The sequence below is a fragment of the Mus caroli genome, chromosome 1 (assembly GCF_900094665.2).
Source record: "Mus caroli chromosome 1, CAROLI_EIJ_v1.1, whole genome shotgun sequence".
NCBI classification, from domain to species: Eukaryota; Metazoa; Chordata; class Mammalia; order Rodentia; family Muridae; genus Mus; species Mus caroli.
This window is the reverse complement of record NC_034570.1, coordinates 161,635,536-161,653,286: the sequence shown is the minus strand read 5'-3', so window position 1 is coordinate 161,653,286 and position 17,751 is coordinate 161,635,536. Positions and strand designations below refer to the sequence as shown.

The window sequence follows — 17,751 nt, the reverse complement described above, 5'->3', positions numbered from 1 at the left end:
CAGACAAAACAGGTTTTATCTGTTTATTTAAAAACAGAATATCATTTTATGTACAAATATACATATATTTACATGAAATATACATACTAAGACCCCAGATCCTTGGGGTCCATAAGTCCTGGGCTGCTTGGGAATGAAATGAGAGTTTCTCCCTTAGACCAGCAGATTTCAGGCCACACACGGGTTGGGTACTAAATCTCAGGATTCTGACTGCATAAGTCGGGCAGGCTAAAGAAAAACAAACATCTTACCCCAGGCTCCACACATACAAAGTGCCAGAGAGCCCCAGATTAATGACTCAGAAACCCCTGGGGAAGGGCCTGTTCTCACCCTCACCCACAACACCCCTTTCTCTTCACCTGAACTTCCACCTTCCCCGCTACCTACCCTCTGCCCTCAACACAACTGAACCAGGAGTCCTTGACAACAAGTCCCAACGCCGTGAAGGCACAAACCACGGTAGACACAGTGAGGACAAGATTCGAGGGGCCATGGGAGCCAAGCCCCCCCCCACATCCCTAGTCTCTTATCCAGTGTTCAGACCTCACACGCCAGGTTCCAGACTCCTCCAGCTGTCAGCCCCCTCCCCAGAACCTCTCTGGGTGAAAGCATCCTAGGAAGAGGACTTTCCAGAACCACAGGCACTAATCCCTGCCGTGGTCGGCTAGATAGTTTGGTTGAATGCCTATGTGGCCTGGCCTGGCTTAAACAAGCCCAGTAAAGCACACGCACACACATCAATAAAGTTTCTTCTTTCTTTCTTTGCTTTTAAATTTTCTTTTTCTCTTATTAAGGGAGTCTGAGCAGAACTCAGGAAGCTAGCTCCCTTGGAGTTTAATTTACAGAAGGTACGTACATGCAGCAGGCCCACAGGCCACCAGAGGGCAGAGGGCTTCTGTAACAGTTCCGGCCTCTGGCAGACCCCGGGGTTTCTGCTTCTTACTTGCTCCCAAGGGGTGGGAACACAGCTCCCCCACTTTGGAGGTCAGATTCTAGCTCCAGCTGTGCCCGCACACCTGGATCTGGCCACAGTCTCCGCCTCTCACTTCTAACCTCTGCATCACTAATACTGCTCTGGGGTCTGAGGAAAATCCCTGCCTTTGTAGGCAGAGGTCACACATAAGGCACTCTACTCACACACCACACCCTGGGAATGCTCTGCACACAGCCACAAATCCTGTGGCACACAGATCATTCACTTGGGCTTTCAACGTGACAGTGCGGACACAAACACACACACACACACACAGGATGACCTACACGCAATGGTGGGAGGCACTCAACCAGCGGAGCTCTCCTGATGAACAGAAGGATTGGAGGTCAAAGTAGAGCAGTCAGTAGGGTGGGAAGTACCTTCCTAAAGAAATGCAGGCATTTAAGGGGGTTTCCCCTAAGAAGAGCCGAAGTTCCCCCATGGAAGCAGAAGAAGCCAGGCCTCGGGGAGGGAGGCAGGCCTGGGTCAGACCAGGTGCCCTCGCCCGTTGATGTAGATACCATTGCCTGTAGGTTTGGCCCTCAGGGTCCCATTTTCCTGCACAAAATGGTTCATGGCCTGTTTGATGCCTTCATCCTGATCATCGTCGTCCTCTGTCCGCCCAGAGCCTGGAGATAGCAGTTCGGTCTGTGTCTCGATCTCTCTCACTGTGGTTAACGTGGAGTAGCTGCGGCCTTCTGGCTCTTCACTCTGGAGACCATGGGCAGAAGAGAGGTCAGGAATCAAGACCAAACAGGCAGGCGCAGCAGGGTAGGGCTGGGTTGTGATAGGGTCAGAGGTCAGGTGAAGCAAGGGTAATGGTAGTTCCAGAGGCCTAGGGGCTTGGAAACTTGGGGGCCGGGGAGGGCAAGAACAAGTGTTACACGTAAGGATGGGGGTACAGAGAACAAAGGCATAGCAGAAATGGGGGGCAGGGTTCGCATGTGAGCCAGGGATGCGATGGGAGGCTGGGGGGGGGGCTGCTGTCACACCACATCTGGGGCCAGGAGAGGGGCCTGAGGAGAGTGTTGGGACACCGGTGGGGCCGGGGGGGCCTCACCATCACAGAGCAGCTACTGTTGTCCTTGAGACTATCAGGGTGGCCCTCCGCTCTCAGCCCTACACTCTCCTCCGGCTGCAGGGGCCCAGACATAGGGGAGGAGTTAGAAAGGAGCTCAGCCTCCTCCCCTCAGCTTTCTCACCTCTCTTCTCCCCTAGCAGCCTCCTCCCTGATCACCTTTCCCCCAACCCATGGCTTCATGTCCGACACAAGCATCCTTCATCCCTCACTCCCGAAACCCACCCTGGCACCAGCACTGGTGGTGAATTCCTAGAGCAGCCCCCCAACCCAGTGCTAAGAAGGCCTTGCAAGCAGGAGTGCAAGAGCAGCCGCAGAGCATCTACCTGCCCCCNCCTCCCACCCCCAGCCAGTATCCCAGCCTCAGTAAGCAGCCAGACCTGGTATATCTACAGAGGAGTCCAAACTCAAGCAACCCTGTGTGCCCATGCCCCCCCACCCCACCCCCATGCACCCAACCGTAGCACACACCTGGCTCCTAGGGTCCGAGTGGTGAGAGTGCAGCCTCCGGATGGAGTTCTCCCTGGTCAAAGTCAGTTCCTCCTCACTGGGAAAGACAACCCCTTGTCAGGAGTGGACAGCAGTGACAGCCTCCTGAAGTGAGTCTAGCCTTGGCTGAGCCTGTGTGAGACCGCTGAAGGGTATGATTGCCAAACTACACCCTCGAAGGTGAGCATATGTCACTGTAGATGACAGTGTGGCTGGGTGGCTTGAGTTGCTATGTAGTGCTAAAGTGTGCATGGTAGGTGATGCCTGGGGAGTGTGGATCTGTGCTTCTCTCAGGCAGACATCTCAGCCGGCTGTGCTCCAGGTGCCAGGCCTTTCTCACTTCCCCAAAAGACTCTGCCCACCTCACTAGACCACACGGCCTCCTTTCTCCTCGGTTCTGGCTCACCTCCTGCTTCATTCCTCTTTGTTCTCAGCTCAGGGCCACCCACTCAGAGGAGCCAGGACTCACTATTTCTGGGTCATCTGCTGGGCTTTGCGGCGATGATATCGGGACATGAGAACCACCACCACCACCAGGAGGCAGAACAGGAGAGCAGCAATCACGCCCACTATGATCACTGAGGCGGACACCAGGTCCACCTGCTTTCCTGGATCTTCGGGGTCTGTTGGAGACAGGCCAGTGTCTTGAGATACACGTCCAAATCCTTCCCTGATCCTCCCCAGACCCCATTGCTACCCCACGTATCATCATCATGGGACACATCCACAGCTACCCACTCAGCTTAATCCTTTCCAAAACATATCATCCATCATTCCCAAAGACATCATTTCCCATTCCTTTCTCCTTCTCCCGACCCCCACTCCCCACCGCCCAGCTCTGGACTCAGAATCCCTGTCTTTGTTCTCCAGCCACTGGGCTTACCAAGAACTTCTACAGTGACCTGAGAATCCCTCGAAGAAAGCTCATTGCTGACGTGACAGACATAGACGCCACTGTGCTCAGTAGTCAGTGGGGGAAAGCCCAGAGTGTCTCCTTTCACTCGTACCCCACTAGGCAGAGGTCCATCCAACCTGAAGGACAGGGAAGCTGAAGGGTGCTGGCTGGGGCAGGCTAAGGCTGCCACCACCCAACGTGCCCAGGCAGCTCTTCATCCCCCTCCCCCATGACGTCACCCAGAGCCTCAGGCTGTTCCCACGGTGCCCCTCCCTACCCCAGACAGGTCTAGGCAGAGGCCCTTTCTCCCTGCCGCCCAGCCTGACCCGGGCACCCCCACACACACTTGGGGGAAGATCCACACGCATGCCATCCCACATGATTCCACAGGCATCCCGGTCATCCAGCACCAGGTAACAGGTATACATGCTATATAAAGTCCACACAACAGGACACTCCACTCCTAGCTGGGCTTGGAGGTACTGGGAACCTGTGACTGCATGCTCCAACACCTATGATATTGCATGGTGGAGTAAACAAACCTAGCCTCAGGGACAAGGCCATAAGTATCGTTCATGTGTCCACATGTAAGAACATGCCTGTCATAGGTTCATACACATGGTTATCCTACCCCTTTCTGAAAAGAAGGGCAAGGACTCTTGAAGGAGCTGCTGGAAGTGGGTCAGTGTTTCTGTGGTGCTGGCAACATTATGGTTATAAGGAGCGTGGGGTGGGTGTAACGGCAGTGATAGCTTTCTTTGTGTCACATGCACTTTTAGCCCTCACAAATTCATAAAAGATGAATGTTTAATATAGTTATATTTCATCATTTAAAGTTAGGGCAAAAAGCCAAGAAGATACCTTCATATTCCCTACGGGCCATAACCACATATTTGCTGGAACAAGCCAGTAACATTTGCTGATTATGCATAGTTTTCTATTGGTCTGAATCTATGCCCCGACTTAGCTAGGGTTCGGAATATGTGGTCCTTGCTCACAACGAGTTCATCCTGGCCCTGAGAAGGCCAGAACGCTAGGCCCCCCTCCTCCAGGCACAGACCCTTACCGTGTCCAGTTGTATTTGGGAGGGGGCTGTCCTTCACTCAGGCATTTGAGTGTGGCTCCTTCTCGGCCGACTTGCCACAAGTTTTGGTCCTCAAGGCCCCTCACAGAGGCCTCCGCAAGGACTGGAGTGGGAGACGGGAAGAGGAAGAATGGGAAGATTCCTTAATCCATGATTCCTCTAAACCCCTCTTCTCCCTCTGCTGGACCAGCCTCCCTCTACCCATGCACAGCGCCTGGCCACACTGATCCTCCAGCCCAAGCTCAGAGTCCATTTTGGTTGACCTGTGTCCTGATCCCATAAGACCCCTGGGGTGATGGAGTTTCACACTCTGGACCTCCTGTGGCATCACAGTGCTGTCACAAGCGGGCACTCAGCAGCTGCCTGAAACCCCACCAGCAAGCGCTTGCTGATTTCTTACTTTGTGCCAAATGATAGTGTAATTTGGGTGTGAAGTCTATTGCTGGGAACACGCTATCTTGTAGGCTTTGCGAGCTGCTTTGCATTCACAGATGCTAATTCTCATCAGAATCCCATAAAAGTTGGTATAATTACACTCATTTGCTGGTGAAGGAAATGAAGTCTAACCAGATTAAATAACTGCTGGTAAATAGCAGAATGGGGGCTCGTCCCAAGTCTGCCTCCAAGCCCTAAACTGTATGTTTTGCAAACACTTTCGATTCTATATTTATATTTTAATCTCCCATCTACACTGTAGAAACAAGGCAGTCTCTCCTATAAAGTCCACAGAGACTCGGGGTGGTGGTGGTGCACACCTTCAATCCCAGCACTCGGGAGGCAGGTGGATCTCTGAGTTTTAGGCCAGCCTGGTCTACAGAGTGAGTTCCAAGACAGCCAGTGCTACACAGAGAAACCCTCTTTCAAATACAAAACAAAACAAAACTCTCACAAAGACCACAGCGATTTTCCTAGGACATCTATCTTGACCCCCAGGTCTTCCACCTCAGGATTAGACTTAGACTCCAGACTCAGGGTGACCGTTCTGCCATGGTCCAGGATCATGGTGTCTTAGCATTATTTTCAGAACATAGGGACATCTTACTTGCACATCGCAATACTCACAGGCCACTTGGAGGGTGTGGGTGATTCTTCGGTCCTGGAGCAGGCCAGGGTGAGACACCACACAGGTCAGCGGCTGCCCATTCATACTTCGGCTGGGCACCAGATGAAACTCTGAAGTGACGGCAGCTGAGCGGGGGTGTGTGAAAGAGCGGCTCGACTGTGTGCCCTTGACCTCTGTGTCCCAGGTCACGCTGGGAGCTGGGCTGCCCTCAGCAGTGCAAGAGGCTGCCAACGTCAGGCCCTGGCCCTCTTCTAGTGGTGGACCAGGATTCAGTGAAGGCAGAGGAGGCACTGTGGGGGGAGGGGAGGGTGAAAGATCTGCACAGTCGCAGTCAGATCCCATCCTGTCAGTCTTACCCAGCTGCAAACTTCAGTTCCCCTTTTTCTCCCTTTTTAAAAAAGAGATTTATTTATTTATTTATTTTTATGTATATGAGCAAACTGTCACTCCTCAGACACACCAGAAGAGGGCATCGGATCCCATTACAGATGGTTGTGAGCCACCATGTGGTTGCTGAGAATTGCACTCAGGACCTCTGGAAGAGCAGTAGTGTGCTTAACCGCTGAGCCATCTCTCCAGTTCCTAGTCCCCATCTCCTCATCTCACCAGTAAATGTGCCAGATCAGTGGTATCATTTCAAATGACTTTACATCTTTCTTCACTGTTAGCTTTGTTTGTTTGTATTTTACAATGTGTGTAGGTAATTTTCTTTTCTTTTCTTTTCTTTTCTTTTTCAAGACAGGGTTTCTCTGTGTATGTAGCCCTGGCTGTTCTGGAATCCCTCTGTAAACCAGGCTGGCCTCAAACATAGGTCATTTAAAAACAAAACAAAACAAAAATAATTTAAAAACTAATTAGATACTATCTATGTAATAATAACAATAATAACCACTGCTAACTATGTGCCAACTATTATGTTAAAGCTTTACATACATTATTTCATTTAACTTTGCTAACAAACTAGTGAGGTGGGTATTGTTATGTCTGTTCTTCAGGTGAGGAAGCCAAAGCTCACAGAGATTCAGTGGTTTGTTGCAGGTCATCACTTCTTACGTGACAAAGCCTAGAGTCACAGATTTTGTTTTGGAGTATGTGTGTGCCTCAAATTCTCCATCCTCTTGACTCAGCTTCTGGAACAGTGTAAGCACAGATATGTACCACTATGCTCAGCTACTTCTTCTGCCGCCTTCTTCTTCTTCTTCTTCTTCTTCTTCTTCTTCTTCTTCTTCTTCTTCTTCTTCTTCTTCTTCTTCTTCTTCTTCTTCTTCTTCCTCCTCTTCTTCTTCTTCTCCTCTTCCTCCTTCTTCTTCATCATCTTCTTTTTAAATCAAGCTTTATTTTGTTTGATTTTTCCCTCCAAAACTTATGTTGCTAACTTCCACTCAAAGCAAAACCACTAAGGTTTTTATTTCTAGCTTCAAAATTGCCCAAGCACAAAATTGAAAAGGCAACTTGAACCCAGGTCCAGGCTGACTAGCACAAGTGTCCACGGGCCAAGAAAGTGGTTTGAAAAATGATTGTGGTCTTGCACCACACTCACTGAAGGCCCAATCAAGGACTGTATCCCCCTCCCTCCCCCAACTCACATATTACATCATAGCAGTGCCTCATGTCCACATCTGGGACTCTCGTTTTCAAAGGTTTTAAAATGACCTATGTTTGAGGCCAGCTTGGCTTACAGAGGGACTCCAAAACAGCCAGAGCTACATACACAGAGAAACCCTATCTTGAAAAAGAAAAGGGGAAAAAAATGCCTACACACATTTAAAACCACAGAGCCTAGGATGGTGAAGAAGGCTTTGTGTTGGTGTCTTTTGAAGAGCTGTGGCAGGAGCCAGTAAGTGCAGTTTGGAAAAGAGGAGCTGTAAGTGGAGTCTGGCAGAGGTCCTCATCTCTATGAAAAGCTGTGCAGAAGACAGAACACGCTGGAGCTATGCTGCTCCAGCCGGACAAGGGTACGGAGGGAAATGCGGGCCATCGGGGAAGGATAAACTTCTTAATATATGGATTATTACACAGCTTCGGCGGCTTTTGGAGAGAATTTCTGGATTGGGTGGGAGGGGCTGGGTAATCCTCTCTCACCCCTATAGGACCTTATCTTTTATGTCTGCCTGTACTGCTTCTGTTTCAGCCATCTCTGCAGTCTCGTTCTGTCTCCCTCTTCCACCCACTCAGCAATACGGATCATGCCCAGCTGGCCCCACTCACCCAGAACACGAAGCCGCATCCGTGCCTGAAAGCTACCGGCTGGGAAGGTGCTGACTCTGCATTCGTACTCGCCCTCATCAGCTTGCACAGCGTTGCGCAGGAGGACCGAGCCGTCTAGAGGGTCTCGTGGGGGCGGTGGTTGCTCCACGCGGTCCTCATAAGCAGGGTTCACATGAAGCCCGTATTTGGAGTGCAGTAGGGCCAGCTCCCGGGTACCCTCGTTTGGGTCCACTCGAGCCCATGCCACCTGCCCCACCTGCTCATCCGGATCCCCTCGGTAGAAGCAGGGCAGTTTTGCATCCTGACCCAGCACCACTGTCACTAAGTCCGAGGTCTCCAGCTCACCCGCGGAGTATCGGCCTGCAGGGGGCAGACAGAAGCAGTCAGGCTGAGGGGGACAGTCAGAACCAATGGAACGCATCCAGAATGCTAATGACAGCAAAGGCGGCCGGAACTTCTGGAGCGATTTGTGCTTGCAAAGCGCATTCAGTCCATTACCTCATTAGATCCACACTGCATTCCCAAGAGGTAGGCGTTATTATCGCCATTTAACAGAGGAGGAAACTGAGATCCAGAGAAGGGAAGTGGCTTGCCTAAGGCCACACAGATGGTTTACAGGAGACTCACTCTTTTGCAGCCTAGGATGCTATTTGAGCAAAGTGAGAAACTATAACAGGGCCAGGGACCCAGCTCCTGCCCTGAAGGAGCTCACAGGCTTCAAGGAAATAGAATCTCTGTGCACAGAACCAGGAAACCAAGGACAAATTTCACAGGCAGCTCAGCCTACCAAGAGGGTAAAAGTGAATGCTTTTGGAAAGTATGGTAGAGTTGTGGGAAAGGTTCAAAATATTGGGTGCCTGGGATGAGGCACGTTGGGAGGGTAAGGTCCATCCTTGGGAACATTTTTCACATGGCTTGAAGATGAGAGACCTGGATTCCCAGAGAGAAGGAGGTATTCCATGTGGGAGGAATGGCATGAACTGAGGTCTGGGGGCAGGAACCAGCAAGTCACTAAAGACAGAAAGAGCCCCCAGGTCAGGGGCCTGGAGAGATGAGGTCAGGGCAGGCACAGCAATGGTGTCATTATGTTGAGCCAGATTCAGAGAACCAGGAAGGAAGGATTGGTGTGTTGGTGATCGATAAGCAACTAGCTGTATTTGAAGATTTTGAAATTAGATGTGTTCATTATATAACCTTATTGGCAAATAAAGATCCATTTTTCTGCCCTCGTGGAACCTGAGGTCTGTTTAGGAGGGAAAAATGCAAATGGCAGACAGACAGATTATCTATCTATCTATCTATCTATCTCTATCTATCTCTATCTATCCATCTATCTCTCGATATACATATATATGAAATCAACCAATGATTATTTCTTTCCTCCTCTTCTTCCTCTTTTTTCTTTTTTAAGGCCGAGCCTAACTATGTAGCCTCTTGGACTGGCTTCAAACACATTATTCTCCTGCCTCAGCCTCCAGAGTACTTGGATTATAGGAAGTACCACCCACTGCACATGACTTGCAGTGGCGGCGTCTGTCATTGGTGGTTTGTCGTAGGTTGTTTTGAGGGATGTGGGAGTCATGAGGGAGGGCTTCATTCATGCTTTGGGTGGGATCGGGAGGCCCAGGAGACCTAGAAAGGCACCGCAGATACATCATCAAGGTAAGCAAACAGTAGGAGGCGGAGAGGCTGGCTGCTGGTTCAGGAAGCAAAGAGAAGAGAACCCAACCTAAGGTAGGCTGTGTGTGTTGAGCAGCTGTGGAAAATATAGCCGGGGTAGGGTGGGTCCCAATAGCCCAAGACCGCCCATGCCAGGAAAAGGAATTCAGATTTGGTCAAGAGGAAATGGAGAGTCACTGACTGTCCTGGCCAGCAAGTGCCATGAAGCCGATGGCAGAGCGCAGTCTGACCAGAAATCAGGTCATGGAAGGAGCCTGCGGCAGACATAACGAAGCTGTAGCCACCTTCCTGGCAAGGCGGTCCCGGGTGGATAAAGGGGGACATTTGGTCACTGACTAGAAAGAGAGGTGAGGAACAGGGAAGGCTGAAAGATAACTGGATGTTCAGGCTGAGTGACTGATAAAGGGGGCTGGGCCTGGGAATGCCTATGGTTATGAAAAAAAAACAAACAAGACCCAGGGCCAGGGGCTGGGTCAGTGCTCTGAGGTGGCAAGAGCTCCTTCCCTTTATACTTACGACTGTTCGTCGTCCCTGCCTCTAACCGGCACCCCACACACCCTGCTGCCTGTCACCTTTACTCACAGTGTGCCCCTGCCTGGAATGCTCTCCTCCCTGTGTCTGGTCGCTCCTACTCATCACTGTCTGGAGAGCTCCTACTCATGCCTTAGGACTCTGCTTAGGCATCACTTCCTCTCCAGTCCTCCCTCCCTCCCTCCCCCCACCTCAGGCAGCTTCAGGCACTCAACCCCTGTGCTTTCCCAGTGTTCTGTGTCAACCCCAGCCATGGCATCTTAACGTATACACTAGGCTCTCTGTTTTCTTGTTCTCCCTCCCCAAGGCATTGCACTCCTCCATAAGAGTCAGAACAGGGTCATCTATCGCATATGAAAACCATGGTTTTTTATTTCATGCTCAGTCAGTGGTGTGTGGCCTCCCTCCTGTCACATAAGTGGGCCTTGATGAATGTTTATTGACTGACAGAATAAATGGATGGATGGATGAAGCCAGACATGGTAGCCCATACCTGTAATCCTAATACTTGGGAAGATTCAATCAAGAAGGCCTGGTTCAAGGCCACCCTGGGCAACAGGGAGACAATGTCTCAATTCCCCACACCTCAGAAACAAAAAGAATATACAAAGGAATGAGCAAGTGAAAGAGGTAAGAAGCAGAAATAAAGTAGCATCAAGAGGAAGGCACAGTCCCTTAGTGGGACTAGGCAGGAAAAGTGCTGTTACAGCAACTTTGGAGTGGAGGTGAGAGAGCCTGGCTATCTTGGGTTCATTGCCAAAGGGAGCATCTCTGGACAAAGGAAGAAGGGGATGGAGACAGACATGCATCAAGGAGCTGAAGCATGGAGTCGGGCAGAGGGTTTTTGTGAGACAAATGAATGAGTCTTGTGGCTCCAATAGAAGGAGCAGAGGGGAGGAGGATGCTGTTGGGAGTTGGGAGGGCCCCAGACTGGACGGGACAGACCTGCAGGGCCAGATACCTGGGCCCTGACCTGCCTAAGCTGACACTGGTCCCACCCAGCCCAGCCTGGGAGTCCAGCTAACCACCTGCACCCCTCCCAGGTACCTCCTCCTGGCACTAAGGGGAGTAAGACTGTCAGAGAAGGGCTGGGGGTGGGGTGGGCTAGGGGCTGCACAGCTCACTCTGCTGCAAAACGCTCTTGTGGATTTAAGTCACAATAATGTGGATGCAGGGCACAGGGACTCCACTAGAAGACTCAAATCCTTCCAAAGACTATTTCTGTAACACTGTCAGATTCAATATTTTCACCCTTAAAGCTTTATTTATTGTTTATTTTTATTTTATGTGTACGCATGCTTTGCCTGCATATATGTATACCATGTGCCTGAAGGTCATGAAGAGAGCATCAGATGTCCCGGAACTGGAGTTACACAGGGCTATAAACTGCCATGTGGATCAGGGGAACTGCACCTAAATCCTCTGCAAGAACAAATGCTCCTAACTGCTGAGCCATCTCTCCAGCCTATATATTTCTATTCTTATCCTGGCTCTGGTCCCCACTCTCACCACAAATCACCCATATTCTGCCCCCTCATATCTCTCTAGGGCACAGCGAGAATCGGGTACCCATCCCATGCCTGAGTCTTCCTCTTCAATGTCCCTAACCTGTGAATGCAAGATCCTCATCCTAAAGGTATAAGCCCCAGTTTTGCAGACCAAGAGACCCACGGCAACAGGACGTTCCTTTGGAATTGCTCCTAAAAAACCCTACTCTGTCCTAAAGCCATCGATGACTGGAAGCATCTCAGGCTGAGACACGCTCAATGGCCTTCAGTTCATCGTCTAAATCAAAAGATACAAATTAAGACAACTGGAGCCCACGGATCCTTGTCCTGGGCTAAATGGACCAGAAGCCCGGGCTTCCAAGCCAGAGCGGCCAGAACTGCCTCCTCCTCCTCCTCCTCTCCTCCACCCAGTGCTTGTCTGGCGTCAGCATGATGATGTCACCAGACTGAAGGAGACACACCGCCTGCCTGGTGAGGTCACCTTATGGGCATGTAGTAGCCAGGCCAGGCCAAGCCCACAGACCCTTCTGTTGCATGTTGCTTGCTGAGGCTGGTGGCCTCTGGCTTCTTGGGCGCTCCTCCTCCTGACTCTTCCCACCCCTTCTCTCAAGGAGCACCAGGACGCTGGTCAGGGGCCTTAGTGACTCAGAAGCTGCGCAGCAGCAGCAGGGCTAGCCACAGCCACCACTACCTTGCGCAAGGGAGAGAACAGGCCTGACTGGCCAAACGGGATCCCTGCCCTCAGCCTCCCCCACCCCTGGCCAGGCCCCCTCAGGCCTCTCTGGGGCCCTGCCCTTTGTGTACCCCGCCCGCTCCCAGACAGGTCCTCCATTCCTGGCTTAGGCTAGCTGGCTACACCCTACCCTGTTCTTTGGCTCCAATTTTCCTTTCTGTGTAAGGCTTGGCCTCTGAGCTCAAAAGGGGAAACTGAGGCTGGCTTTTGCAGATATTCATCTTTGGGAAGATCTTTTGAGGGACTTTTACCCATCAGCATCTTCTACTGGTTCATAAAAGGACACACACACACTACATACATACATATAGGTGTCTTTCAGGTTCATCTGTGTGTCAAAGGGAATAACAGTCTTTTGTGTCTGAATGTTTGTAGTATCTTTGGATGAGGGCTAAGCCAGTTTTTCTAGTTCACGTGCACGTGAAGCTATTTTCTTGCAAGAACTTGGGTATATTTCATACATATATGTGTGCACATTTCTCTTCAGGGAGATACACATCCTTCCCTTTCTCTACCCAGAGGGAAGAGCCATGTGCTCGCATATGAACCATTACACGGACAGCTCACCCTCTGAAAGCACGGCACACATTCCTGTCCTGCACAACTCTGTGCACATAGTAAATATTTTGATGTCGTTTATCTTGGCTTCCGCATGTGTGGCTCAGCCTCTTTTGGTCAGTGTGTGGCTCTGGGCTTCTGCCCATTCTAATGTTGCCCCTGGCATCCCTCCCCAGCTCACCCCAAGACTTCAGGGCAGATTCATCTCAGGCCCAAGGTGGAGGTAACCAGAGATGAGGTCACTGTCCCTCCAGGTGATGGGAAATTGCCACCAAGCCTCCCTGACAACAAAACAAAGACTCCCTCTCTCCTGCTCTCTGGGTTTCTACAAAGGAACTCCCACCCTTTTTAGCCCCTATGGCCACACCCCAAGCCCCCCCCTCCCCCAAAGTACTTCTGGCCCCCCAAGCAGAGTTTCTTCTCTGGGAATCTCTGTCAGGGCTTTGCTGCTTGCCACCACCAGAAAAACCAGCTCTGGCTCTAGGCCTGGGGTAAGAGCTGTCTGGTGCAGGTTTGGTGGGAAGCAAGGGGGGGGGGTGTCTGCCTGAGGCTAGGGGGAGGGGTCCAAGTTTTCTAGGGTCTCATTCTTTTTTATTAACTCTTGCCTCCCTTCACCAGCTTCCCCAGAGAAGATTGGCATAGGCATGTTAGTATGAGGTAAGAAAAGTCGTGAGAGAGAACCATCTAAACCCCCAATCAACCAAGAAGCCATAAACAAAGAAAAGCCACTTTGGCCCTTCCCCTGCCCATAACCTTGGCCTTGGAACTGAGGAACTCTGAAAACCAAAAACTTTCCCTTCGCCTTTACCCTCCTCTCTCCCTTACCCCCCACTTTTCCTAAGCTCCCAAGCTTAGCAAGAGCTTCCCAAGCCAGGCAAAGTGCCCACCCACAGATTAATGTTGGGGGTTGGGGGGACACATAACTAACGGAGGGAAAAGAAAGAAGAACAATGAGAGAGGCAGTCAGCTCTGCCTTAGACACAGCCCTCAGCCCAGATAAGTCCCCTAAACCCCCAGGAGCCAGAGTCTGAGCCCTGCTGAGTCACCACAGTGGGTGGGAGACCCAGAATTCAACTTCTCTCAAACTCCTGAGATCCAGCCACCCCTCCGAATTCAGACCCCCCCCCCCCCAATGTGGCCAGCTCTGCCTCATGCCACATCCCAGCCTCAACTTCAGCTTTCAGAACAGTTTTAGAGACGTGGGGGGAGGGGCGCAGAAAGCCCTGGGAACGGCTCCTCGGGCAGCAGGTACCATGCTTGTTTCTGTTCTAGCGGGAGTGCGGTCCTCCCAGTATCCTCCAGAAAACAGGGGTGTGACTCCTCACCCAGAACTTAATTGCTTGAGATTCTGTTCCCAGATCTAGACCCCAGGGTTTCTCTACTCTCTGCACTCCTGACTCAGTTTCCCACTTTTCATTCCCACCCCTTCTTTGCCTAATCTTTATCATCAGTGTAAGTTTTGGAGGCTGAATTATGCAGGCATTCTCTTCTTACAGGGCTTGCTCCCCTCCGTGGTTAGCAGCCATTCACTTTCCCGGAGGACCCCTGTATCCTGAACCCTTGATCTAGACGATGAAGCTGTGGACCCTAAACTCCTCACTGCCATCTCTGTAGCTGGGGTCTTTCACCATGGCCCCATCACAACAAAATACTAGGATGGAAACAGGGTCACTGGGGCCAACGGCTTCCCTGGGATTCTCCTCGTTCTCCACACTTGGGCGGGGAGGCAAACCTCCCTTTCTGGCTTCTCTGGGTTTGGGTAGGTCCTACAGGAAAGGGCCTGCCCACCTCTGTCATCAGGAGTAGAAAAGCAGGGATGGGGCCCCTCCCTTTCTAGGAAATTAATCTCCACAGAAAGTTGATCCTAACCCCCAGAAGACAGAATTCAGAATTCATAGAACAGCTCACTCCCAGGTCATACAGGACCCAGAGTTAGGGACTAGGATCCTGTTGGGAAGTAGTTTGCAGATTCAGGCCCCTCAGCCCCAGGGCAAGAGATGGAAGAGGGAGGAGGGATAGGACCTCACCCGGAAACTCATCCCATTAAGGAGAAACAAAGAGCTGTGGTGTTGGAGGCGCCTCCCAAGCCTGGGCTCCTCTCCCTGACAGGGGTGGGGCAGGGCCCTAGGGCTCAGAGCTCTAATGTCCCTGGAGTTGGGGGGCAAGTGTCACTTTGCAATAGAGCCAGGAAGGCCAAGTCCTTGGGAAGGGTCCTCTCAGCCACAGGGAGACTGATCAGTTCTTCAACCACCACAAATGCTCCACTTCAAGCCAGGAGCTGGACAGTCACAGAAGCTTAGCATCTCAGAGTCAAAGGGTCTGCACAGAGACCATCTAGTCCTCCTCCTCCTCCTGAAGAAGAGTTTCTTAGCTGTTTAGAAACACCTAACAAATTAACGGAAGAAATGGAATCAGAACTCAAGGCTCCTGATTTCCAAATTCAAAAGATGTTCAGAGACATAAATTTTAGTCTAGGTTCGTAGGGCCATTAAAGACATGCCCACACATAGAGAAGCCAGGATGGAGATGAGAGGACTCTCCAAGTTTCCAGGATCCCTGGGAGTGGCCTTCATCTCTGTGTAGGTCATCGCGGCAGAAGCACAGTGAGGTGTGATTATTTTCTAGCTTCCTGGGCAATCCTGGAGCCAGCCTTTCTCTTCCGAATAGCTTCTGTCAGATCTGGTGAAGTCTGGGGTGATTTTTCTAGCCAGGAGTTCTTTCCCTCTCTACCGAGCTTCTTCTATTAGAAAGGACAGCTTTGGAGCATGGAAAGGGAAGGCAGGGATAGTATCCTTATTGTTCCATTGCCAGCATCTAGTATCCTGGCTGAACCCAGTACACTCTCAACTACGCCAAGGGTGTTTATACTGAGTAATCTTGCAGGTCTCACTGACCTGTTTCTCTTGGTTTTCCCATCTGTAAAATGGAGAGGTTGAAGTGCCGATCTCTTTGATCCCACCCAAGTCCTGGCGACAGCAGGGCTCCATTCCTCAAGTGTGGGTAGATTCTACAGCAAAGCGACTGTTGGGCTCCCCGGCCCAGCAGAGGGCCCCACCCTCTGGCCTTAAACAAGTTGAAAAGGGCTATCTGGAAGATGGGAATTAAGAGCAGGGGCTGGGGGTACGGGCCGGTGGCAAAGGCTGGAGCTTAAAATCCTGAGATTAGAGAGTGAATCACTGACCCTTAGTTAGAAGACCAGAACGCCAGTCCAGGCATTTACACCCTGTTTTCTTGAGCTTCAGCTGAGAAAGAATGGGGGTTGGGAGGGCATCGCCAGGTGCTGCTAGACTACTGACATTCCCTGGCGCTGCTGCCTCTTGGGCTGAGGATCCTGCCATCCTCTGCAGACAGAGCCTTGTCTTTCTAAGGAGAACGAGTTCTCTGCTACTCAGTCCCCAGAAACAGCCAATGGCATTCCTACACTGTGCCCCTCACCCTCCACCCCCGCCCTGTGTTCACACTCTCCCTCTCTGAAAATGATACAGTCCTACAGTTTATGTCTCTTCTCTGTATATTAGGCAGGCAGAAGGTATGATCCAAGGCATCCAACAGAGGAAACGGCGAGATAATAAAGGAATAAAAATGGAGAGACTCCATTTAGAAGGCCTTTTATCTTCTAAGCTCCCGAATCATGTAAGAAACCCCTATCGTTCCCCACCTATTAGTGTGTGTGCCAGGGAAGGAGGGCGAGGAGTCTCTTGGCTTTCCTGTAGTCCTTCAACAAGCACCCGAGTCCTGCTCAGACTATTGTCATGAGAGAAGAAGGGCACAGAAATGTCCACCCACTCCCTAGACATCAGGTAGCCTGCACCTGGTGAGTAGTGGGTAGGCCATAAAGCCTCCAGGAAGCCGTGGGGTGGGCAGGGTCCTTGGCTCTCACCTTACAACCTTTCAGCCCACCTGCTCAAGATATATATACATATACATGTGTATGCGTGTATATATATATGTGTATGTGTGTGCATGTGTGTGTGTATGTATGTATGTCTCCACTGAGACCTTGGCAAGCAAGGCTTTGGCAGAGATAGTTGAGGACTGCAGACATTAAGTGGCCTGGCTTTGGGGCTCAGAGGGGACTTGAGAAGGAAGAGCTACACTGGTTCTTCCTGGGACACTGCTGTGTAGTGGAGTGATATAAAGAGATGGTTTCCTTCACCCAGAGTCCAAGGATAGGGAATGTTTGTGTATGTGGTGTGTTTGTGTGAGAGTTTGTGTGGATGTGTGTGTCTATCTGTCTGTCTGACTGTCTGTCTCTGCCAGGTAGCGCTCAGAAGCAAGAGTCCTGACGGTTCAGGCAAGTCCTACCTGTAAACGATGCCAGGAACAACAGCCGCAGCCAAGCTTCAGGGCCCCACATCTCGGCTCCCAGGGACAGGGGCATTGGCTGAAAGGTAGACCTGCCCAGTGACTCTGGAGTTCCACGGAGTTCTCCCTGGGAGCCGGTTCTGGAGCTGGGTAAGGCTCTGACCCAGAAGTCAGGAAGTCAGGGAGTCCCCAGACACGGCCCCGTACCTGCCTATGCCACTTGGGGTCTCCACTAGGGGACCCAGGCCCCAGTTCTACCCACCCAGCCGTGGCTACCCCCAAGAAGCCGTGCTCGGGAGCCCTGAGCTCCCCCAGAGCTGCTTCCCACGCCGTGGCCAACAACGAAGGCAGAAACCTGGGAACCTGCTAAGCAGGTCAGAACAGGTGCGTCTCCGGGGGCCGGGCCTGGCACAGAGAGGAGACTCCGCAGCCACCGCCCCCACGGCCTGGGCTAGCTAATGGGCGCCAGGGAGGGAGGGGAGAAGGAAAGGATCTGAGTGCGGGCAGTGGGATTTCATCCTCAACAGGGGCTTTACCTGGAAGAGTATGGACCCAACTGTGAGCCCCTAATTGGGGAGGTGCGGGGGGGGGTGCAAGAAGGAGGGCTGAGTGCCTTAAAGAGAAAGGCACCAAGATGAACAAGGGC

At 51.5% G+C, this 17,751-nt stretch overlaps 1 protein-coding gene across 2 annotated transcripts; it reads right to left on the bottom strand.

The window, feature by feature from the left end:
- Nucleotides 1-766: 766 nt before the first annotated feature.
- Nectin4 (nectin cell adhesion molecule 4) lies at nucleotides 767-17,181 on the bottom strand. Of its 2 annotated transcripts, XM_021173156.2 has the most exons (9): nucleotides 17,106-17,181; nucleotides 7,791-8,150; nucleotides 5,582-5,872; nucleotides 4,502-4,622; nucleotides 3,424-3,572; nucleotides 3,010-3,163; nucleotides 2,523-2,598; nucleotides 2,034-2,108; nucleotides 767-1,684 (listed from the first exon to the last, which is right to left on the bottom strand). In XM_021173156.2, the coding sequence occupies exons 1-9, from the start codon at nucleotides 17,179-17,181 to the stop codon at nucleotides 1,460-1,462; spliced, it is 1,527 nt and encodes a 508-aa protein (XP_021028815.1). In that variant the 3' UTR covers nucleotides 767-1,459. The 2 variants fall into 2 exon arrangements, with proteins under 2 accessions (XP_021028815.1, XP_021028822.1); XM_021173163.2 differs by lacking the exon at nucleotides 2,034-2,108.
- Nucleotides 17,182-17,751: the final 570 nt, after the last annotated feature.

What these genes read in the sequence shown, in the direction of transcription:
- Nectin4 (XM_021173156.2), bottom strand. Translation starts at nt 17,181, where the DNA reads ATGCCCCTGTCCCTGGGAGCCGAGATGTGGGGCCCTGAAGCTTGGCTG. An exon ending in GTTCCTGGCATCGTTTACAG is followed by an intron (nt 8,151 to 17,105) that starts GTAGGACTTGCC and finishes TGCCCCCTGCAG; the next exon opens with GCCGATACTCCGCGGGTGAG. An exon ending in GATGCGGCTTCGTGTTCTGG is followed by an intron (nt 5,873 to 7,790) that starts GTGAGTGGGGCC and finishes CTCCCCCCACAG; the next exon opens with TGCCTCCTCTGCCTTCACTG.